This window comes from Calypte anna, chromosome 6 (assembly GCF_003957555.1).
Source record: "Calypte anna isolate BGI_N300 chromosome 6, bCalAnn1_v1.p, whole genome shotgun sequence".
NCBI classification, from domain to species: domain Eukaryota; kingdom Metazoa; phylum Chordata; class Aves; order Apodiformes; family Trochilidae; genus Calypte; species Calypte anna.
In genome coordinates this window covers 16,236,181-16,260,035 of record NC_044252.1, presented here as the reverse complement: position 1 = coordinate 16,260,035, position 23,855 = coordinate 16,236,181, and the positions used below count along the sequence as shown (strand labels likewise).

Sequence of the window (23,855 nt, the reverse complement as noted above, 5' to 3'; positions counted from 1 at the left end):
TCTGGTACCATCCTTTTGACACCTGCCCTTTAGTTATTTGTAAACATTGATGAGATTCCCCTCTCAATGTCCTCTTCTCCAGGCTGGAGTTTCCCCCCTCAGCCTTTCCTTGGATGGCAGATAGCTGTCACCCTTAGAACAGGAGGAACTGAAGAAGGAAGGCTTTTGGATTCCGAGAGGGGCTGAACACAAGGGGGGTGTTTCCTCCCATACCTTTCCCAAACTCGGGAAGGCCAGGCAGCTCCTCCTCTTTTTCTTTCCTCTCGCTCCTGGCTCTGCTGCTGTTCCCATGTGCTTCCCACCTGCTCCTCAGAGCTTGTATCTGTCGAGTTGTATATAAATATATATATATGTATTTGTATGTATTTGTATGCATTTGTATTCTTTGATACTTTATCCCTTATGCTAATGCCTTTCCCCTGTATTAAATCTGTATCCAATTGTTTTCAGTTTCCAACTTAAAGTCTACAGTCTTTATTCCCCCTTTATCTTCCCTTTGTGTGTGTGGGGGGAATAGAGAGGAATTCTGTCCTTAGGTTTGTGGTCTGCCCAAACTGGTAAGCTGTAACAATAACTCCAGTCCCTTATCATTTTAGTGGCTCTGTACTGGGCTCTCTCCAACAGTTCCTTGTCCTTCATGAACTGGGGAGCCCAGAACTGGATGCAGTATTCAGGATGTGGCCTCATCAGGGCAGAGGGGGAGGAGAACCTCCCTGGGACCTGCCTGTCACACTTCTAGATACACCCTAAGATGCCATACATCATTCCTTGTATCCTATTTCAGGATACAAGCTAGAAGGTAACAAAGATAAATTCAGGTTTGTGGAAGGTAAATTAAGGCAAGTCAGGACTGACTGCCCATTAAACCAAAATCTCTTCTGCAGTTTTCTATTGTGGTGATTTGCATGGTGTGATTTTTCATAATTGGTAGGGAAAAGCAAGGGAAAATCCTGTATACTCCTCAATAAATTGAGTTCTTCCAATCCCAAAACAAGGATGTTTTCTAGAAGTTATTTTAAAAAAGAATTTTTTTTTTCTTATTTTGATGTGGGAACTAATACTTCTATCTGGCACTGGGGCTTGGAATGTCTTTAGCCCACAAATGAGATTTACTGTTTTTGCTATAGTGTTTTTGAGTTTTCCTGTTCAGCAGATCAGAAATAGTAATTGGCTATTGCTTATCACTTGCAGACCATTTTAAATGAAGTCCTACCTTGAGACTGACATTATTACAATGAGCAATGGTAGTGACTTTTGCTGAGTAGCACCAGAACAATGAGAGGGGAGAATCTGGTTCAGTATTTCGAAGGTGAGATCTACTTGTGGCTTTAGTTTTCACGGGGGGGCTTTTGTTTTCATTCTTTTAATCAAGTTTGTAAGACAAAGCTGTAGGCTAAACCAGGTGCAAGCTTCAACTTAGGTAATTTTGAACAGACTGCCTGAAATTTTTGCATGAATCCGGTATGACTGGATAAACAAACCAGTGATCAGATCACATGAAGATGGGGGTTTCATCTGAGAAGCAGCTAACCACAGTGCATAGATCAGCATCAGATTTATTCACCTGTTTGGGCAAGTAATGACAACTTGGAACTGTCTCTGTTCCTATCATCATGTGTTCACAGTTCTGTATGAACTTTCAAATTGTCTGAGATGTGCATGGTCTTTAGAAGAGACACTGCCTTCTGGCACACTCAGTCTGACTGTGCCAAAGCTGAAGTGCAGCAATATTACCTGTGAGTGCAGGTCTTTAACTTAATTTGCAGTTAATGATAGCACCATTGGTTGCATGTGGAGGGCTGGTTGGGGAAGCCCATGGTGTTTCAGGTACCTTAAATCACCTTCCTAGTTGTCAAGTTTTGTACTTTCATGGTTTTGTTCACAGTCAGTTTGAAAACTGTATCCTAAATTCCTCCACTTTGAAGTAAAAGAAAAGCTATAAGTGTTTGTATCTGTGTTTATTAGTTAATATGAATGCCTGAAATATTTTAAACTTTTTGCCCCTGTACAGTTTAGTTTTTCCCCTCTGTACAAGTCACAAATCAGGGAAGATTGACTCTTCTCTCAAATTTAAGCCCAGTGCAAGTTTTAATGAAAATCTGAAAATCAAGTTTTTAATATAATTTACAACTTTTAAAATGCTTTTAGATTCCTTTTGTATTTCCTAACAACTAGGAAAAGGTTACCTGCTTCAGTTTGGAGAGCTGTTGAATTAAAACTATAGGCAGGTATTCTATAGAGTGTGAAAAGAAGGGAGCACGTGAAAATAACCTGATTGCTGGGGCCATTCAGACAAATGAACCAGAAAATGCAGGTGCCGTTCCCATTTTAAGGAAGCAGTGAAGTCCTGGCCTCCAGACAGCAGTGAGGCTTGCACGTGGACTTGACTGGCACCACATCAGCCCCCAACAGGGCTACACGAGGGATGCAGCTGCACAAGGTGGGATGAGGCCACTGCCAAGAACACTGTCGAGGTTCTTTTAAATATCCCAGAACCACGGAGTCTGTGCGACAGAGGGATAGGATGAGCCCTGACCCAGTGACTGGCTGAGTTTCCCCAGGGAGGTTGTTCAACATCTTGGTGCAGTCTGATGGTGGAATCCCCATCCAAGGTCTTTTCCCAATCCTACAATATGACAAGAAAATTGCCGTTCCAACCAGGCTTCCAGGAAGCTGGGAATAACAGGAACACCTCAGGATTGTGCACAAGGCCAAGCCCTCCTTGGCTGAGCCAAAACCAGGGTTTCAGAGGTCCCTATAAACCACAGTTCTTTTTGTGGGCTGACAACACTGTTGACAAACAGTGGTTTTCATGTTGCCATCCTCCTCACATACAGCACTCTGGTGAAAATCTGGTAGGGGTAATGTGGACATTTTTACTTCCTTTCCTCACTTAAACTGGATTTATTTTAATCAGGGTTTTAGGGTGGTTAAACAGCTGCATTTGTACTTCTCTCTTTTGAGGAGCTACTAATTTTTTCAAAACTGTAGAATTTCTAATTTAACATGAGCAGAGCTCATGAGCATTAAATCTACTGCAGGTACCATGGAAATTTCCTAATGCATTGTGACTTAACCACAAAGCAGTCAGACTGTTTCTGTTTCTCATCTAACTGAAGTGAGAGAATATAATTATGTATAATTTAAACTATGGTAGACTAATTATTTTCATTTTCCTTTTCTGAGACTGTCTCATATATGTGTTTCGGGAATGATTTGTGTAATTTTTATTTTTAATTTATTTTAGTTACGGTGGAAGAAGTTTGTAGTTTATGGAAATCCCAGACTGAGTGAAGGTTACAAAGCTGCATGAGGCTTATATCTTGCAGAAAAAGGTGTGGGACATGATGAACTTAATCTGTTAAGCTATTACTCTGAAGACTCAACAGTAATAAACTCATAATGTGTGTTTTTGGTTTGTTAAAATCTATCTGATTTTCTGAACTTTTAAATAACATACACAAATGGTAGACAAGTATCTGCTGTAACATCACAATCTGACTTCATTGAGCTGTTCATTGTTTATCTGGCTGTGAATATTCTCTTTATTTGTTTATAGGTCTCTCATGTTAATTTTAAAGGAGCTCCCATTCATAAGCTCATGAAATGAAGACATTAACAGATTTTAAAAATATATTGTCTGTCCAGAACACTGCAGTGATGCCTTCCAGAAAAACTTAAATTTATTATACACACAACTCTCAGGGAATGAAAACTGGCTGCTTCATATTTAATAAACAGAGATCTGCTTATTGTAGAAAAAGTAGGAGACCACTGATTTCAGAACAGGACTGAGTGTTTTCATTTATACTCAGAAGATAAATTGCCCAGGATACAGGATTAGATTTTTTTTCATAAGGTTTTTATCTAGGCTGTGAAATGTACTATTAAAGTGTTCTTTAATGCTTCTTTTCTGGAGCCTCATTGGATGAACATGAGCAAATGTTTAGTTTTGTCTGTTTTTCCCAATGAATGTGGTCATTTCACCATTCCTGCAGTTTTCCACTGATTTAACTTTGTATCAGTTCAATTTCTGTCTAATTGCAGGCATTCTTTTCAAAGAAATATGCAAGATAAGAACATCTTTTTTCTGGTGAGAATTGACAGCCTCCTTGGGAACTTCTGAAAAAATGCTGCCTTAGGCCAAGCAGCTTTATTACTATTTATTGTAAAAGTCTACCCAAACTTTTGGCAGACCTGGCACTTGCCCTGCCAAGTGTTAAGTGTGTTGAAATCGTGAGCAGCACAGCAGTGTCAGGCAGGTTAGAAGAGCTGCTTGGCCACCTTCACTCTGGCAAATCCACAAAGAATTAAAAGTGGTCAGAAGCAAGCTGGAGCTGGTTAAATGCTGAGAGAGAGACCATGCTCAGACATGTTTATTTTTCAGTTCTGTCCTCATTTCACACACCAGAATTTGCCAGCTGGACAGAGAGACCTGGGATGTTCTTAAATATGATGTCACTAAACCCAACACAAATAGATATGTATTTCACTCCCAGGCTTTGGGAGGAAACTGATGAATGGAAAAGGAAAATCTAGTGGCTGGCTGAGTAGCAAGCCATCTTTACTCTTTTCAAACATGTGGAATTACTGCTTTTTCTCAGAAAATCTTAATTGTTCAATCCTTGTTATGTACCTCTTGCTGTGTCATCTGATGAAAGCCATGAATTAAATATGGTACATTCATTTAAACCAACCACAAGTAGTCTTTCCTCCCTATCTTATCCCAGCCAGCTTTAAAAAATAAGTACTACGTGCTTTTATTTACCACATCCTGCACCACATGACACTTCCAAGGATGTGACTGAAGAGAGCACATAGCAGTCCTGTTCTATGATTGAAAATTAGATTACAGATTAAAAATTCCAGAGGAACAACTATGACCAGATAAAGCAGTTCCCTGCAGGCCATCAGATTGTTTTAATTTGGGCTGATGTAGAAAGAAACATCCAGTCTTGGCATAAACACTTTCTGTGATGGATTATCCAAATGGTGCTTGGTATGTTTTAGTAGGGTTTGCTCTGGCTTGGGATTTTTCAGCTTTTGGGAAGAACATGAGGTCTTCCTTTGCTTTTCTTTGAATTATTTGTTTTTCCCACTGCTAAATATGTCATGCCTTAAAATTACTCTAGATTTAACTACCCATTAGATCCCCTTAGCTTTGTGTCTGCCAAAGTGAACAGTCCTCAGGAAGTTTGTTCCCTGTTAAACAGTCACATTGCTAACATTTCCATTACTGATAACTTCCCATACCAGTGCAATCAAGTTATTCCTTGGCCATCTCGTTGTGGGCTGGAGAGAGCACATTCTGCAAGCTTTTCATTAGCAGACACTGTTTTAAATCCTGTGTCTTCACATATTCCTAAGCAGGGCTCCTTGCATGTGCTAGCACTGCTGTTCTGCATAAACTCGAATATCAAGGCATGCTTTGTATAACTGGTTTTCTTGTTGCAGAATATCTGGTGTCCTTCACTCTCAACATTTTCTTTTTTTTTGCAATCAACAGGTACAAAAGGAAACTGGCACTGGGGATGTTACCTCATGCACAAATGGTATTTGCAAAAATTTAGGGGAGGCAGTGCCTGCATTGTACCCTAAAAAAACCCAATCAAACAAAAACAAACCACCAAAGAAAAAACCCAACCCAAACCAAAACACTTAAAAATGTCTTTATCCAAGGAAACTGTCTTTTCACACAACCTTTAGCATCCTCCCAAAGCCGCCTGCTTGCACAGCTGACAGTGAGTGAAACCTGGAGGGAAAAAAGCCTCTTTCTCCTTCCTGCCCTGCAGTTTTGCAGCAGCATTGAGGATGTGGCCAGAATAGTTGGTGTGGTGACACAGTGATCTTCCCACAGTTCCCCTAGGGACAGACAAGTTCTTTTACAATTAACATAACTGACTGGGAAAGAATCCTGTTTGCCTCAGGATAAGGAAGTGTGAGATTAAACTTGGACACATGGTGCAGATGCTGAACTGAAGGCTGCAGAAGGAGGCACTGTATTCTGGGAACATTCCTGCTTGGGACAGGCATGCTGAATGTGTTTTACATACAGGCTCTACATTTTTGGATAAAAAGACACTACAGTTATTTTTGCATTTTTCAGACTCTGTCCGTCCTGATCATTTTCATCAGCATATCACAAATTCCTGTCATAGAGCATAATTTTTCTAAAAGCCTTGATTTTTCTAGTGAGCAGGGGATTCTCTCATTCACTTTGGGTAAACTTGGGCTCGGAAGCCATTGGTAAAATTTCCTTTGACTTCAGTGAGGTCAGGATTTCCCCCTTTATGAAGATTTAATGAGAGAAGTATTGTAGATATGGGAGCATAATTCTTCGTGATCTATGCAGCAGATTTGAGCCAAAGTTGGATTAAATCTCAGACCTCAAAGTCTGGTTTAAAAGTCCATATTAATTTCCCAGACAGCAACGATTCCTTGGTCTGTTGTAGCAGCCGTGCACATTTGTGGTTTCCAACTGCTCCTGGTGACATTACCTACTGTTTCATCTCACTCCTTGGTGTCAAGTGCTCCACAGGTCGTGCAGCAGGACATCCAGGTGATCTCATTAGGATGATTTTATTGACAGTGCCATTTGAAATGCTGGGCTGAAATAAAAGCACTTAATGCAGAGGTCAGTGAGTGCCTGATGTTCGTGGCAGAATCCATTTGTGGGGTAAGCAGCTCTACTGTAGTGGTGCCCGCTTTAATTAAGGCTCTGACAGTATTTCCATAATAAGCCATATTTTAAAAGGGTTTGTAACTCAACTGCATAATCTTCTGCAGGATGAGACTTGGACGAGGAATGTTTCAATCTTCTAGTGTTTTCTTAACTTACAAAAACTATTTTTTAAGGCGTGGCTGAAAAGAAATCTCTCTTTAATGGTATAGATAAAATATTTACAAAAAGAATTTTCAGTCTTATAGACAAGGCATATTTAAGTGGCTGGAATTGTCTGTGGCATAGGATATTTTTAACCATGAATTATGGATTATAGTCATTCAATAATTTGATGTAATTTGAATATGGAAGCATCTTGTATTGTTTGAGTGGTAGTATAAAAAGCCTTATTTGGGACTGGGACTGTTGTGGTAGATTGATTTTAAGTGCAAGAAGAGTTCCTACACTTTATTACCTTTCCCATAAATCACAGCAGAACAGGAGCTGGAGGGGGCATGTGTTAATATCAAGTGAATGAGCATGGGGAAAATTACAACTTCTACATATGTTTAGGATACACTTGCTTTGCTTTGTTTCCAGCCAAAGGCCTAGGTAGGAAGCTTAGAATAAGATGTTTTAATGAGGCAGGTGCATTAGGTGTGGACTAACAGCAGCCCATCTGTTCTGTCAGGTTCAGGACATGATTTGGGGGAAGAATTGCTTCCAGATATACAGGCGGATTTTCTTTGTTCTTTTGTGTTGTCTGGAATTTTTGTGTTTTTCTGGCTTCTGTTTAGTCAGCTGAGAAAACATAAATGGGTTACCTGCAGAAAAGACTGACCTGTAATTGATTATCCCTTCAGTAACTGCTTGTCCAGAGCTTCTTGTATGACAAGAACCTATGCCAGTAGATTCTTGGCAGAAGGCTCTGAAATATAAGATTTTCCTGAGGTTTTTATTCCTCTAAAAGAAGTCTCCGACTTTGAGTTGCCTCCTATTATTTACTATTAACACGATAACATGAAGCTGCTTATTTTGAATTATTTTTTAAACATACACAAGTTGATCCAGAGAGGAGACAAAATACTCTGTGAAACCTGGACACTTCATGGGCTTCTTTAGCCTTTGCAGCAAGTCCAGGTTCCACAGAAGGAAGAGATTTGTCAAAAATGGGAGAATGGTTCATTACCAGCAAAAGAACCTCTGCCATTTCTGCAGTGCTTTGCTCTCCTCCCCAGGAGTGACCGATCCAGCACTTCTGCCTCACCCCTTGCAGCTGGGACCAGTGGCTGAGGGGGGGTCTGAGCTGGTGTCCTCCCCATCCCGAAGCTCTGGTGGCACTGCCACCTGCTGCAGGAGAGCTGCGTGGCTGCCAAAGCCATCACTCGAGTGTCCCTTAACCTCAGCTCTGAGCCTTCCTTCAGTTCTATGATTTCCTCCTCTAGTTCACATTTCTCGTGAATCGACGTTCACTTTTTTTTGCTTAAAAGTGGTTCCCCTTGAACCTTTTTGTTTGTAAATCTGTTACCTCTACTATGTTCTCCACTCTTTTGCTCCTGCCCTCCGTTCATGTTCTCTGCCTTCTGTACATACCTCCTGGTACCTTGATTCTCATCTGCTCCTTGTCTTCTTGCTGGTCTTCATTCAGTCCTGGTTTCATCCCTGTTTTTCCCTTCCTATCCCTTTCTATCCTTAGCATCAGATTCTTCCATTTGCAGAAGTTATGTTTTCCCCTCTCCCTTGTCTGTTTAGTTACTGAAATATGCACATAAAAATTCAAATGTGTTTTTAACACATTTTAACACAGTTAAGGATAAAAGTGTTTGTTTCAGCTTTTCAGTCTTTGCCTTATTAGAACTTCTGGGAGGAAAAACCCATAACTAATTCAGCTTCAGGGAAAAAAGCAAAAAAAAAAGAAGAAAATAAAGCCAAAATAAAAACCAGAAAGAAATATAGCCACAACCTGTTTGATTAAAAATTAAAAGCAAATCTCAAGTGTGCTCTACTGTGGACACTGTCAGTATGGCATGTATGGGTCTAAATGGCATTTTCTGTTCTGGGTCTTGCTTATTTGTCTATTTCACAGTTCTGGTGGTTGATACTAAAGCTAATATTACTTGCTATGAGATTATAAAAAATAGCTTACCTGTGGCATTTTTAGATAAGCTACAGGTCATTGCCATATGAGGAGAGGTTGTTAATATGAGGTTTGTTCATCCTTGAGAAGAAAAGGCTTACAGGAGAACATAGTACAGTTACAAAGTACTTAAAGGGTGGCTATAAGGATGGGCACTCCCTGTTTACAAGGAGTCACACGGAAAAGGCAAAGGGAAATGGCACAAGTTGCTTCTGGGGGATTCCAAGTGAATACAAGAGGTAATTTTTTCACCATAAGGGCAGTCAAATATTGGAATGGTCTCCCAGGGGAAGTGGTGGATTCCCCCACTTTGGAAAGTTTTAAGTCTCACCTCAACAGGGTGCTGAGACATCTCATATAAACTCTGGTATTAAAAGGATTGGATCAGATGGTCCTTGAGGTCCCTTCCAACCCGACAGTCTATGATTCTGTGAAGTCATGTACATTATGAAAGATGTGGTGGGTGAGAATTTCTTCCTATAGGAAGAATCTGTTCAGGCACTTAGCTTTGAAGGTAGCTTTGGGCATTTCCCAAGACTCTTCTTCACCAGCAAGTGGATTTGCTTTGTCTTTCAGCAAAGATAAATAAGCTGAAATATCATCTTAGGTATTTCTCAATGGAAAATAAATTTATTTGATTATTTTTAGGGTTTTTTTAACACTTTGTATACAATATTGTCCATATTAGGCTTTGAATTATATCTAGATTTGGATCAGTAGGTGTTCATGACATGATTATAAATATCAGCCCTGTGATGCTCCAGTATCATCTACCTTTATCTCAGAATATGGATTTCTGAAACTACATATCCCAAATTCTGTTGAACTAATTATTATACTGCAGACAGCTTCTAAAAATAATTTTAAATGTTTTATAAGAGTTCTGTTTTTGGAAAAGTTCTACTTTCCTCTGGAAGTCAAAAGTGTATGGTTTCATTTCCTTCCTCACAACTCCCTAAAATAGACATAAGACAGGCAGGTACATTTACTGGCTGCTTTTGTAAAGTATTTGAGGCAAACTAAAGGCTTTGTAAAAATCCTCTGAGAAAGGGAGCAATTAGATGTAATTAGGCAAAATGCTGATAATCAGAAAGCTCCTAGTGCCTAGGTAGTGTTGGCTGGGTTGGGCAGTGTGTTGGATTGCACTGAGCAAGTGTTTGTTTTCTCTGTTAAAGAGGTAAGAAGAGTGACTTTGCCTTGTGGCATCTGTCCCACTGTCTCACATTTTCTACCTCATGTCTTCCTCTATTCCCGTGAAATCTATTTCATCTTCCTATTGCTTGTGTAATTAAGTTTACTGACAAACCAAGCACATTTCTCTCAGTCTTGTCTTCCCAGAATACGAGCACATCCACCGAAATAATCTCTATGATTTTGAAAAGATCAACTTGAAAACCTCATTGGGAGTTTAAGTTCCATTTAAATGTATTCAGTGTTTAATCTCATGATGAGAAGATGTTTCAGCAGAAAATCACAGGCTTCCTTCAAATGTAATTTAGTCCTTTTTTTCTGCAGGTACTTGTGTGTGATCTGTCATGAATTTTCTAGCACCTTGATGCTGGCACGTCTGTCAGTGCTGTTTCTCCGCTTCTCCCCAGTAGCTTTCTGATCACGATCCTTTTGCCTTTAATTAGTGGCCACTTTTGTCAGCATATGGTGATGTGAACAGAGAGGTTTGATATTTCTTGGGTTTTCAGCTTGCCAATCCAAGGAAAAGGACAAAACTTTATCAAATAGGGAAAACCATCTCCTTGCAGCAATTCTGCTCTCCTGAGTGGTTTCAGGGGTTGTCATATGACAAGTGAGAATACCTTTTACCTTTGGAGTTTGTTCTGTGCTGGGTTTTGTTTGCTTCTTTGCTTTAATACTGGTCCCAGCTTTGCTGTGGTAGAAGCAGAATAGATTAGGCAGCTGATTCCTGTCCCTTCCATAAGGGAATAATTCTTCTAAATGATCTTTCTGTCCATGCCCATGTTTGACTGTATCATCATGGCTTTACACCTCTTAGAGAAGTCAGGTATCCAAGATACTGCAAAATCACAGAATTGTCAGAGTTGGAAGGGACCTCTAGAGATCATCGAGCCCAACTCTCCCACAAAAGCAGCTTACACAGGACTGCATCCAGGTGGGTTTTAAATATCTTCAGAGAAGGGGACTCCACAACCTCCCTGGGCAGCCTGTTCCAGTGCATTGTCACTCTCATAGTAAAAAATGTTTTTCTTATGTTTAAATGTAACTTCCTATGTTCCAGCTTGTGCCCATTGCCCTTTGTCCTGTCATTGGGAACTACTGAGAAGAATCTGGCTCCATCTTCCTTGCATCCACCCTTTAGATACTTGTAAACATTAATAAGGCTCCCCTCATCCTTCTCTTCTCCAGACTAAAGCGTCCCAGCTCTCTCAGCTTTTCCTCATAAGAGAGATGCTTCAGAAAATACAGTTCCTATTTCTTCAGTGAAGTCCCAAGGTCTATGTGATTGGAGATGTGCCTAGCCATGCATCAGGAGAGTAATTTGGGGATAACAGCATTCTTGCTAGGTCAAACACTCTTCTTTCCAAGAGATGTACTTGTATGCAGTGAGGTCATTGTCATCAGGTCTGTGTTCATTGCAGTAGAGGAGAGTGGAATAAGCAGGGCTGTTAGATGATAAAATATGTAGGCAACTTCAGGCCAAACTAATGAACTGAGGAGAAGCAGCTTGGAAATATTTACAGTAAATTATATGGCAAATAGAAATTAATGGTTATTAGTAATATTGAAAAATACAGACTGTTTATGATTGTGAAAGCAAAAATTAATATAGAGAAATAACAGTAGAATAGATGTCTAAAAATTCCCTACAGACTGAAAGGTCATTTAGTTCCCCAGTAGACATTTTTCTTTTTCTTTTCTTATACTTCTACTTCACTTCTACTACATCTGCTGTTGAGGAAAGAATTTGATTCATCAATCCCCACAATATTATAAGAAAGGTCATTATAATTACTTTCATTTTAGCACTAGATCTCTGTATAGGAAGGTTACATGACTGGCCCAAGGCAATGTTGCAGGTCAGTGATAATGGCCAGAAAGTAGATCAGATTTTGCCCCTCAGGCTTCTGTTCAGATTTCATTAGGCCAATATCCTCCTGACTGTGTACTCCATACCTGGAAAATAAGTGGAAATACAAGGTATTAATAAACTTGTGGTACCAAAGTAATGGCTGGCAGAAGTGCTTCTGGTGGGCTGGGATGCTCTCAGAGCTGACATTACCTCTTCCTTGTGACAGAAAGCCAGGTAAGTATTAGCAGAAAGTATGGGGAGAGACACTTCTCTTTCTGTGGTGCAGTTGAATGTGTGGTTATGTAGCTGCCCTGTTCAAGTAAGGTACAAATTGATTGGAGCATCTTCTCTCTGTATTCTGCCACTCAATTCCAAAATTTGTTTCCAGCAGTTCCAAAAGATGCTTCCAGCACTGCCACCTCTCACCATGACTCACCAGCTCTGTCACTACTGTCTGAAGTGAATACAGATGCCAGTCCCTGTGAATGTTCTATTTCTCTTTGCAAAAGGCAGTGTTTTCTTCTCTCCCCCTTTCATTATGTGATGGGAAGTGTAAATATGTAAAATGATTGAAAAATACCCAGTCCTAATTTCATAACTAGCCCAAAAAGTTTTCTCCATTAATACAAACTCCAAAACTGTGAATCTAATGTCAACATAGGCATTAAATCCACTTGCAAATTGGACACTGAGCATAAAGGCTTGAGAGAGCAGCGTGGAGCTCCTCAGCTGTGTGTAACACAACATATAGTTAAGAACAAGCTATGGAATTGGGGAAGGAGGATAGAAGCCTGTGAAATTTTAAAAAGTGAGTTATATATTAAAAGTAACAAGATTATTGCTTTGTGTCAGGGATTTTTTTTGGTTAAAAGAATGACTTAAGTGTATAATAGGTACAGCAGGGACCAAGGTAAAGGGAGAGAAAGCAAAGAAGTTTTGGCAACATGTTTCTCCACCAGTCTCCTACAACAAACATGCAGTTTCTAAGCCAGTTGGGCTTGGAAGGGGCAGGCACTGGGCTTGGCCTTTGTGAGGTGCCAGAATGCAGTGGTTCTCCAGGCAGTCCAGCTGCAGCATAGCCCTCTAGTTGGCAAAGATCCCATAGAAGAGCTCCCCTTGCTCCTCATCTCTTCTTTTTCCTCACCTGCCCTTCCTTCAGGAGGTGGATGGGAGCTGGTGCTGCTCTGCCTTTGAGCCAGCTTAGTCCCCCATCCTCTATGCAGTGCAGTTTCATTGCTCCACTGATAGCAGAAGTTAACTCAAATGCAATGTGTGATACAGAAGGAGATAAATGTAAACATTTCTTGTGAGATTTGGTGGAGGTTTTAATTTGTAAAGAGTGAATTGCTAATAATCTTGTCAAGAGCAGGTGGTGGACAGGTATTCAAGATCCATTCTCAAAATCATTAGAAGCTTCATTAAAGCTTACTTGTACTGTCTTTTTTTCCCCAGCATCTTTCTTTTTTTTACTTAACAATCTGAGTTTCTAATTACACCTTTCTTTCTTGTGCTTTGGATATATAATTTTAGATAAAGCTTTCCTTCACAAACGTTAGATGACAAAGCTTTCTGCCAAGTCAGACAGGACTTCAATGATTTGAAATTTTAGTTATTATGGATATTTCATACATGCAGGAGTGAGCATTGCCCTGGATCCAAACCAGGCTATTCATCAAAAGCTGAGCACTAAGAAAAAGAAAAGCATATTGAAACACATAACTGTGTTTAGTGACTATTTTAGTGCAGATATAGGCATGGTTCCATTTAACTATTATGCTGCTGTCATGGCTTAGCAGTTGGGATGGATCACAAACCTAAGGACAGAATTGCTCTGTATTCCACACCCCCTACAAAGGGAATAAAGACCAGAAATTTAAGTTGGACACTGAAAACAATTGGGTACAGATTTACTAACACTGTGAAAAGCCATAACATAAGGGATAAAGCAACAAAGCATACAAATATATATATATATTTATATGCACACAGAACCTGATAGATATGGGCTCTGACAAGCACATGGCAGTGCAGCCAGCAGTGAGTGGGAAGAGGGTGGAGCTGATGACTTTCCTGATCTTTATGTTATGGAGTATGGCAGGAAATGGGAGGGAATAGATCCCTCCCTTTGCCTTCCACCCCTCTCAGAGTCCTCCTCCTTTAGTCCCTCCTGTTCAAACGCTGAAACTGAGCTGCCTTTTGAAAAAATCTCAAGCTAATTGATAAGGAAGCTGCACTTGAAAACGAAACCTTTCTCATAACCTCTGCTGCCTCCTACACAGCAGCAGGATCAGGGACAGGCTACATCTTGAAGCCATCAGCGTGGTGGCAGAGGGCCAGTGTCATGGCGTGGCATCAGCATCCATGGCTGTGGGGTAGGGGACTGCCTCAGCCCTTTGTCACTGCTCAGCCAGAGAGCACAGGGCAGAGCCTTCTTCCTCTGGAGAGCAGTGGGAAAGGTCTCTGCAAGCCTGTTGAGGAAGAAGTCATTGCCATCCAAGGAGGCTTTGTTGTGTGATAGTCCTGATAATGTGCCATGGTGAGTAATTCATCTCCTGAACAGAGCTATAGTAGCACTCCATCAGCTGTGACAATAAACTGTATCTCCTGGTCCTTAGCTGAGCTGCCTGTTTGTCTTACTAAAATTTCTTAAGTTGATATCTAGGCAAGAAATACATATGTCACCATTTAACCACAGTTTCCTTTTTAACTTATACAACAATGATCACTAGCCACTGATCAGTAGTTATCACCAACAACATCTAACCAATGGGTTCAGATTTGCTGTCAGTCTATCTGTAAGTCAGAATCTGCAAAGATAATCTTGAGTGAAGAAGTCAAAGGAAATAATGATCCTTTTGGGGGTTTAGTGTCAGTGGCAGGGTTATTGAGGACATAGCTGTGAAAGAAGTATGTGGTCAGAAAAAATTAAGGAGGCAGAGAGAAATCTTCCTAGTCAAAGGCTGAATTTAGTACTAGGGGAATTTGTGCACCAGCTTATCCTTCTGCTGGAAAATCAGCAGCACCTACCACAGTCTTTCATAATTTCATCAGGTTTTCTTAAATCCATATGTCTGACAAAGTTTTCCAGAAGATGGGAGAGCGAACAAGAAGAAACATAGGCAGGACATTGTATTTCTCTTGGTGCCATCCTGTGGTAGGTGGGGAGCAGGAGATGGACAGAACTGGTTTTCTTTCCAGAAGAGGAAGCTAATAAGGTCCTGAAACCTGGGGGGCAGCTGGGCAGTTACAGAAGAGCTGTTTTCCTCCTGGGCATGGGTCTCATCTCACTGTCCAGCTTTGATGCTCAGCCTCTCAAGGGGTGGAGGGGATGTTTTCTTTGCAAATATGTCAAAGCAGGAGCCAGTACTGAGGCACTGTGTCAGCCCCAGTCACCAGCAAAGCTCCAGCTGAAGTTTTTTTATTAAAAGGCAAGCAGGGAGGAACAGAGGGTAACTGCAGAAGCACCTTTTCCCTCTTTGGGGGCTGATACAGGGGGCTGCTTCACTCCTTGATTCAAATTGAGGCTTCCTTCAGATGCTTTGCATTTTTCCTGATTTCTTACATCTCTGGCAGGACTGCTGTGCTGAGCAGAAACCATGAGTCCCATCAGATGGTCCTTTACCAGACCTGCTTGCTAGGAACATCTTAAGAAAGGGCTGAAAGCAGCCCCATAGGGAGCAGGAGTTACGCTGGATCAGGAAGATTCTCTGGAAAAGTCACAAGGCTCAATCCAGGCTCTAATACTATTCCCACCAAAGCTAAAAGTGACAGATTATTAGAAGAATAAGGAGTTTCCAGTAAAAGAAGGCTGAAAAGAGAGATCTTATCCTAGAAGAAAAAACCTAAAAGTTGAGCATCCTTAAAAGTTGAGTATTTTGCTTCTTTAATTGCATCACCATTCCTTGAAATTACTGCATTAGGTTTTTGTTCTTAATGGTGGCCAGTGATGTCTCTAGATTTACAGTTACCTTGGACATACTTAGTAAGTGATTTTGAACATACATGTTGATGGCTCTGTGTAATAACACAAGCTGTATCTGTTTGCTGTCCTCTTTGTAGCTGCAAGTTGTCACTATGCAGCATTCTCTGTGCCACCCAGCAAGGCTGGATGGTGAAACAAGTCTTTCAAATCAGGTTCTCAGTTTGCCCAGGCTTCCCCATGTGTCCTTACATACAGACAAAAGCTGGATCCAAACATCCCAGCTGAGCTCTGAAATTGTGTCCTGACTTGATAAGAATAATCCACAAGCCTTTAGAAGTACTGAATTAGGAATAGCAACACTTTCCAAAACAAGTATTATTTTAAATGATCCCACATTGTAGCATCTTCCTTTCCATGAAGTTCTGAGCACCTGTGACCTGCAGTGGCAGGTTCATGGGATTTTGTGTGACATTACAAGTAACTTCTCTGTTTCACTCATCATATTGACCTGAATCCTTTACCAACCCTTCCTGTCTCTTCCCCACTTCAGCTTGCTCCAGGTTGCAGGGTCAGTCCTTGCTGTACCCTCTGACTACTGCCACAAGCTGGTGGTGAATGATCCAGGTGCTGCCTGGCTCCTGCAGTGCCTTTCTGCAGATGAAGGCGCATCTTGTAATCCCCTCCCATACTTGCTGGCAAACCACTAAACGTCCAGGATTAAATCTTGCTTGTCCTAATCACTCTTGGCCATTGGAGTGGCTGGTTTTATTTTAGCTTCCTTGGCCTCTGCCATAGTGTGCTTGGCTCAGTCCTGGCCCAGAGCATGGCAGGGTGCCCAGGATCCCAGGCTGCCAGCCAAAGCCTTGGCTCTCTCTGTGTCCTGAACAGGATCTCTGGGTCCTCTCCTTCCCACAACATGAGTGAGGCAGTGAGGTGATATTAAAGTACTGGAACAGCAGATAAAGGGCCCTTACTGTATTTATTGAGTGTTACAGATAAGTAATCCACTCTGCTGTCAGTGTCTAGACAAACAGCAAATAAAATATACGTACCCCTTGCTTTGATGTAATGAAATCTCCAGAGGACGTTTACTTCAGTGGCATTTGCAGTGCAGCTGTAGCTGATGTTTTCAGTGGAAAATAGAAGATTTTCATGGCTTTAAAAGTATCACTGTGGTTGATTCTTATGTTTGGACAATTCTGTGGCCTAAAAGCTTTTGGGTTTTTTCCCCAAAATGTTATTAAAATCATCTTAACCATTTTTGTTGGAAGGGGAAAAATTGATAGTTATTTTGTGGTTTCATACACAACTTTAAAACAACAGTCTGGTTTTCATTTAAACCAATAAAAGTATGGAAATTCAAAATGAAGGCTTTCTTAATGTCCTTAGATCAACTTGTTGGCCTTGCTAAAATGTGTGATAGAGCAGGGGAAAAACCTCAGTCTTACAACCCATAGCATTGTTTTCACTTCCAGATTAGCTTTTTTGTCGGTGGATTTCAAACTTGACATCACTTTATTGCCTGTCTTCTCAAGTTATAAAAACTTTCCCTTTTTGTAAATTTGCAGCAGTTTAGAATCCAGTGAGCCACAACCAAAATTTTTTAAAAACCTAAGCAATAATTAAGTAAATTGGTTAGTAATTGTACATCAGTAATTGCATCAGTACACTTTTAAATTTTGGAATATAAACTTAACTGTCTGGGACAAGAGGAGTGAAGCAATTTCTGATTTATGGTATGGTCAGAAAGATCCTAGATCAAGCTGCAGTGTGGGAATCCCCCTTCCTTTTCTGCTTTCCCTGACATCCCCTGACCAAGCTCCATGTGTATCCATATACAGAAAGCTGATGAAGTTGTGGCTTAGCTTTGATTACAACACTGCTGTTCAGCAGCCATCCCCAGTGAGCCCCAATACCTTCTGAAATGCTATAGCTTGGGGAGACAGGTCCATAAAGTGATGATAAATCTTAAACAAGGTACTTCAGAACCAACTGGCTGGCAACACTTGACATTATGAAAGTCAGAGCTGCTGGAGTGGTCAGTGTAATAAACCATTTGCCCAAGCAAGTGTGAATTGTCTGGTCCCTTCCCCTGCAGCAGCCCAGAGGCAGGGCATGAGCTCAGGCAGCCCAGCTCCTGCAGCCTGCCAGCCCCAAGTTCATCTTCATCTTGGGTGCATTCCCACAGTGCAGAGATCTCTGTGCTGGGGGAAATTTTGTTTATTTCCACCCCCGTGGGATAAGTTACCTCTCGTGTGAATGAGTTGTCAAAGCAAAGTGGATGAAGAGTGGTGTTTCAGATCATAGAATCACAGAATCATCCAGGTTGGAAAGGACCTCCGAGCTCCTTAAGTCCAACCCTTGATCCACTACCCCTGTGGTTCCCAGACCATAGCACTGAGTGGCACATTCAGTCTCTTCTTAAAAACCTCCAGGGATGGATAGTCCACCATCTCCCTGGGCAGCCCATTCCAGTGCCTGATTACTCTCTCCTGCTCTTTGCCCTCTGCATGAGAACAGACCCAGAACACAGGCCTTGTGTTCTGAGGTTTGATTTGTAGCCTTGGTACCCGGAGCCTTGGAATAAGAGGAAGCCTTGGTTCTTCAGGAAGGAGTCTGTGCTGGTGGAGTGAGTGTGTGATGAAGTTACAAGTTCTGAGGAGCAGCACTGGTCATGACAGCATAGTCACCCATGCCAGAGTTTTCCCTTGAAGCACATTGGTTGCAGGTGCATGGAGGGGGCTGTGGTGTGGGTAAGGTGCATGGACATCACGGTCCCACCAATCCCATCTGGAAACACAAGGGTGGGAGTCTCCAAGCTGACACTACAGCTCACTGTAACAGCTTGTTCAGGGCTGTGTTCAGGTGAGTCAGAGCAGTCTCCAGGGATGGAGACCCCCTCTAGGGGACAGTGGTAGTGGCCCTTCACAGGACTTCCGTCTTGTCTGTTGTCTCCTTTGCGCTCGAGGGCACAACAGACTTCACACTGTGTCCAAGTGAGGCCTCACTCAAGGGGAATAACATTTACCCTTGAATTTCTGAGTGCTCTCACACTGGGCTGGTTGGCAGACATTGCAGCTGCATCTGGCCAGCTTTGTGTCCACAAGTCTGCAGATGCTTCTCACCTCTATAACCCTGAGTGGGGAACTGCCCTCTCCATCCCATCCCAGCCTGCCCCACATGCAGGGCTGTCCTGTCCTGGGAAAAGACCTCTGATAAAGTCCCTCTGAAGGTACCACTCAACAACTGGCATAAAATGAAGCACCTCAGCTGGTGTTCTTTTATTTCTCTCTGTAGTGAGACAGGACCAGGTGCCCTGAGTTATTGATGAGTGGGTGTGGGTTCACCTGTGTCTGGCCTCCCTCCTGAATATGTGCAGGAGCAGGGGGCCAATAAGTGAGCAGCTGACACCCACGGAGGGGGCACTCACTCTTCAGTGAGGATGGAGAAGCCCATAGCTCGAGGAGGAGAGTCCCATTTTCAGTGATAATTGAAGGATAATGGATCTTCTTACCCGAAAGCCGGTTATCGTTTGCCTTGGGTCAGGTCCTGTTTTTTCTTGATCCGACGGAAATTTTTTGGGCTAGACCAAGGTCTATGCCCGCATTCTCCACCAGGTGTTGCCGGAAAGGAGTCTCTTGTCCAGGATCAACACGTTGATATGGTGATATAGACTCGTAGGATGTGATCTGAGTCTATTGCCCACAGTGTGGAACTAGCAAGATGGTCTGCTGCTATGGAAGCAACCAGCCGCTCTCTCAGCTAGCTCTAGAATGAGCTGCCTCAGTGGGTGTGAGCCTCACTATTTATTGGCCCCATGGTCTTGCACATGCTCCATAGGGGCCCTGCCCTGGATGGGCACAGGTGGGGTTGATAGCGGCTCACACCCACTTCTTGATGATCAGAGGCACCTGGTCACTCTGTTCCACTACATCTCTCTATCAAATCTCTGACTGTGCAGAGATGGCTCTGATTTTGTCTTTCCATGTTCTGCTTCAGCTTGCAGAAGCATGGGCTGTCCACTACCCCAACAAAGAGAGTTGTGGTACCTAGCTCCATGGTTAGTCAGGCTGTTGTATTTCTCTTTGACCTGAGCAAAATAGCATTTGAATGCATAGCAGGGCTACTGCTACTTTGTGCAGCTTTTTACACAGATCATAAAATTGAGGCAAAAAGGAGCTCTTGCTGTAATTAGAAGATAGAAGAGTTAATCACAGGGAGGAATGAATTAATATCTGTTCTGAAATTTTCCGAACTGCTTTAGTTCAGCTGAGGGAGTTGAACTTCACTAAAAACCCTTTGTGTGCTGAAGTGCAGAGTTTTCTTCATCAGTTTGAATTGCCAGATTCAAACTCTGGAGCTACTTTCCCCAGAGATTAGAGTCCCTATGTTTATTTTGTTGCTGTGTGAAGTCATTTGGGCTTTTGCAGAGTCATACAATCACTTACTTGATGTGCTAGAGGCAACCCAAATGTCTTATGCCCATTTATTCACCCTTTGAGGAAAGGTTTGAAAGAAGTCACCATTCATCAGTGTTTTATGTCAGAAGCAACTAGGGGAGAACTTGGAGATAAACCACCAAGAGAGGGGGACGGTTGTGTGTGAAGGACTGAATCTACATGATGTGCCATTAAAATTTCATGAAGAGGTGTCCCAGAAAAAATGTTACAAAGCAGTAGGCTTAATATTAAATTCTAAATTTTAGCAGTCTGTTTTTTGTCAGGAAAAAATAATCACCTTAGCCACTGCATTCACACATCTAATATTCTGAGGGAAGAGGGATTGTCTGATTTTTCTTTTATTTTTTTTCCTGCAGTAATTAATGAAACTCAAAAGCAGCAACTGGAATCTGTGAGCTACTCCTCCCGCTATGCTCTGGGACTTTTTTATGAAGCTGGAACACGGATTGAGGTCCCCTGGGCTGCACAGTACATCACTGATAATCCCTGCATACGCTTCATCTCCATCGATAACAAGAAACGCAATATAGGTCAGTGCTCCCATTATTTCCCTTAAACACGGTGACAATAGAGGGTGTAGATCATGAAAAATGCTGTTTAATTGAGTGTTGCTATTCTGAACACAGCAAGTATTTAACTCCAAGCCACAGTGGATAGCATTTAATGTCACATTTGGCCTATAATAAACTACACAATGAGAGTGGGGGCAGGTCCTAAGAAAATCACCACCCAGCACATGGTTTACATTACTGCATTTATGAAACCAGTGTCAGGGGATTTAAGACATCAAAATGCTGCTATTCCAAGAAAGAGCTGGAGTTCCTTTGTTTAAACATTAATTCATACACATGCCAATTTGTCTCCCATCATCCGTCATTTTACAACTCCTGTTCTTTCCATTAAGCATGCTTGGAAGTAAGAATGAGTTATATAATCAAGGCTGTTCAGTCAAATTCAGAGTTTGCCAGCTTGTTTTTATAATAATGGAAAATTCTTGAAATGGCTGTGCATAGTATGGCTTCTTGGTAAAGCTGGAGAACATCCCACAAGGCAGGCGCTTCTCCTCTGGTTCTGGAAGATGGCAGTCGAGTAAGTTTGTGGTTTATTTATTAGATGTATTTCTCATACCAAGAGTGTGTTGGTGTAGAAAAGTTCAAGAATAACTGCTAACATTTGAATTTAATGAATCGGGTTTGTTAGGACCTGAAAGTACTTCCCCATTCTGTTTCCAGCTCGCATGGTGACAAGGACCAGGCTTAACCATATCTGTGAAATAGCAGTCAAAACACACCCACCTTTATGGTGACCTACAAAGCCCTGTGACTCACTGTCACACAATCAGGAAGGATTTTCATAATCATCCTAATATGTTATTATTCAGTATTACTGCACATATTCAGCTAAAGCACAATCAGAATTATTCTTGGCAGCCTTCTCCTCCTAGTCTCCCTTTTTCTGGTGGGATTTATTGCAGCCTGTAGAAATCAGTGACCTTGCTCTTATATCTAGATGCCACCACCATGCTGGAAAACAGCCAGCAGGTTGGGTATGCCTTCCCTCTCTCACCCCGTACACATGCCATTTGATGTAATAAGCTGTCATGAGGGAGTGTCAGCATCACAGCAGTGCTGGTGGCCAAGACCTCTGAAGATCTCTGCTCCAGCTCCTCCTCACAGCAGGCTGTGCTAACACAAGGGTAGTGCAGATATGCCTCATCTTGCTGAGGTCATAAAAAACCCAACAGGATGGATATCTCCCACAGTACTGGTGACCTTTCCCAGAGCTGTACCTGCATGGCTGGAAGAAATATTTCTTCATCTGCATCCTGACTTTCCCAAAACTCAGCCTGTGGATGTTGTTTCCGGGTCCATTGTCTGCCTCTGCCAATTAAAGTCACAACTATTCAGGTTGGAAGGGATGACTGGAGGTTGTCTGGTCCTACCCCAACACAATGCTTGAAGTGAGATCCAGCTTCAAAGGTAGATCATGTTTCTCAAGACCCTGTCCTGCTCCACTTTGAATATCTCCCAGCATGGAGATACAGTCAGACTACATCACTAATGCAAAGGTGCACTGATGATTTGTGGTCCTTATGAACAGCAGGCCCTTGTCTGCAGAGCTGCTTTATGTCCTGTTGGTCTCAGTGTGTAGTGTGGCACGGTGCAGCCCACTCCTAGTTGCAGAACTTCACGTTTCCTTTTGTTGAATTTCAGGGCAATTGGCTTCATTGTCTTCATATCTGCCATGAGTGGTAAGGTGCTCTTAGATGCCCTGCTCCCTCAGCATCTCTTGGACCAGGTCCAACAAGCTCAGCTCTCCATCTCTCCTTCTAGGTTGTGTACCTGAGCCACTGGCAGCTCTTCACGTGGTTGTTTCCAGTTCTGTACACCCCTCTTGAACTGAGGGCCGGGGGTAAAGATGGACACAGGGCTGCAGCTGTAGCCCCACGGGTGCCAAGTAGGAGGGACTGATAAGGAACTCAGATATGCTGAGAGTGTTCCTTGTGATGTGATTTGCCACCTTTGCACTGCTGGCTTCTCTTCTGTTCAATGGTGGATCCACCATAACCAGCAGAATCTTTTTAGAAAGGTCTGTTGTGCAGCCAGACTGATGTATGGGGCTGTCCTGTGGCAGGTGCAGCATCAGGAAGGATGGGTTATACTGGGAGAAGAGGAGTTGGAGAGATCAACTCATCACTGTGGGAGCCCAGTTTTTGTTATTTCTCCTACGAATTTAGCCTGTTGGTCTAAAAAGAGGAGAAGTAAAATAAAAGCATGGCTGAACTGGCTAAAACAAAGATGCATCCACACTGATATGCTTACTTTAGCAGGGGCCAATGGAGAATACATTATAAAAAAGAATGTAAGGAAAGCCAAATACAATGGTGGCTTTTTCTCTGGCATTGTCTCCTTGCTGCTGATAATATGCAGCTGGAGATTTTCTTGCATCTATGATATTACCACCATTGCTGTGTTTAAGCACTCGATAGTTAATAGCACCTACTGGTATTGTCCACCCCAGCTGCCTGTACAGAAGAGAACACAGCCCAAGGGAGAAATTCATCCATCCTTTCCTTGCCTGCTTCTCTATGTGGTCTCAAAATGCCAGCACTGAGAACAATAAATATGCAACTGCAGTGGAATTATCAAATAGCTACATCCAGTGGCTTTGCTGTCTCCAAATACAATTTAACCAAATAGAAAGCATATTGTTAACAAATACATGGAAACTACCATCATACCAGAACATCAGTGTTGACACATATTTCTCACTGAAATTTCCCTCGTATCATGGAAGAGATCTGTTTATGGGAGCCCATTTTTCCAGGAAGAGCAAATTGTGTACCTTCATAGAGCTGGAACAAGCTGGAGATCGGCAGCTGAGGACAATTTCTCTCTGGTTTGTCTTTCCTTGTGACATAGAAACACTCAGCCAGCCTGCTTGGCTGCTCTGTCTTGCCTGGTGAACTTGCATTTAGCACTTTATTCCAGGAAAAGGAGTTCTAGGGAGAGAGCAGTCTGTATTAGCTAGAAGAGGAGTTTCAGCTGCTAAGGCTCAGGGCGAGGCTCGGGCAGTGTTCCTGCATCATTTGTGGTGATGCTGACCTGCACAAGGATAAAATCCAGACCTGG

General features: G+C 42.1%; 1 protein-coding gene across 5 annotated transcripts in view; it reads left to right on the top strand.

Annotated features, from left to right (window-relative positions):
• Positions 1-23,855, top strand: part of RNLS (renalase, FAD dependent amine oxidase) — a 64,477-nt gene that overhangs the window by 29,395 nt on the left and 11,227 nt on the right. For all 5 annotated transcript variants that reach the window (XM_030453305.1, XM_030453306.1, XM_030453303.1 and 2 more), the window contains one exon: positions 20,580-20,753. In XM_030453305.1, the coding sequence (XP_030309165.1) occupies positions 20,580-20,753 (174 nt within the window). The remainder of the gene's footprint in view (positions 1-20,579; positions 20,754-23,855) is intronic.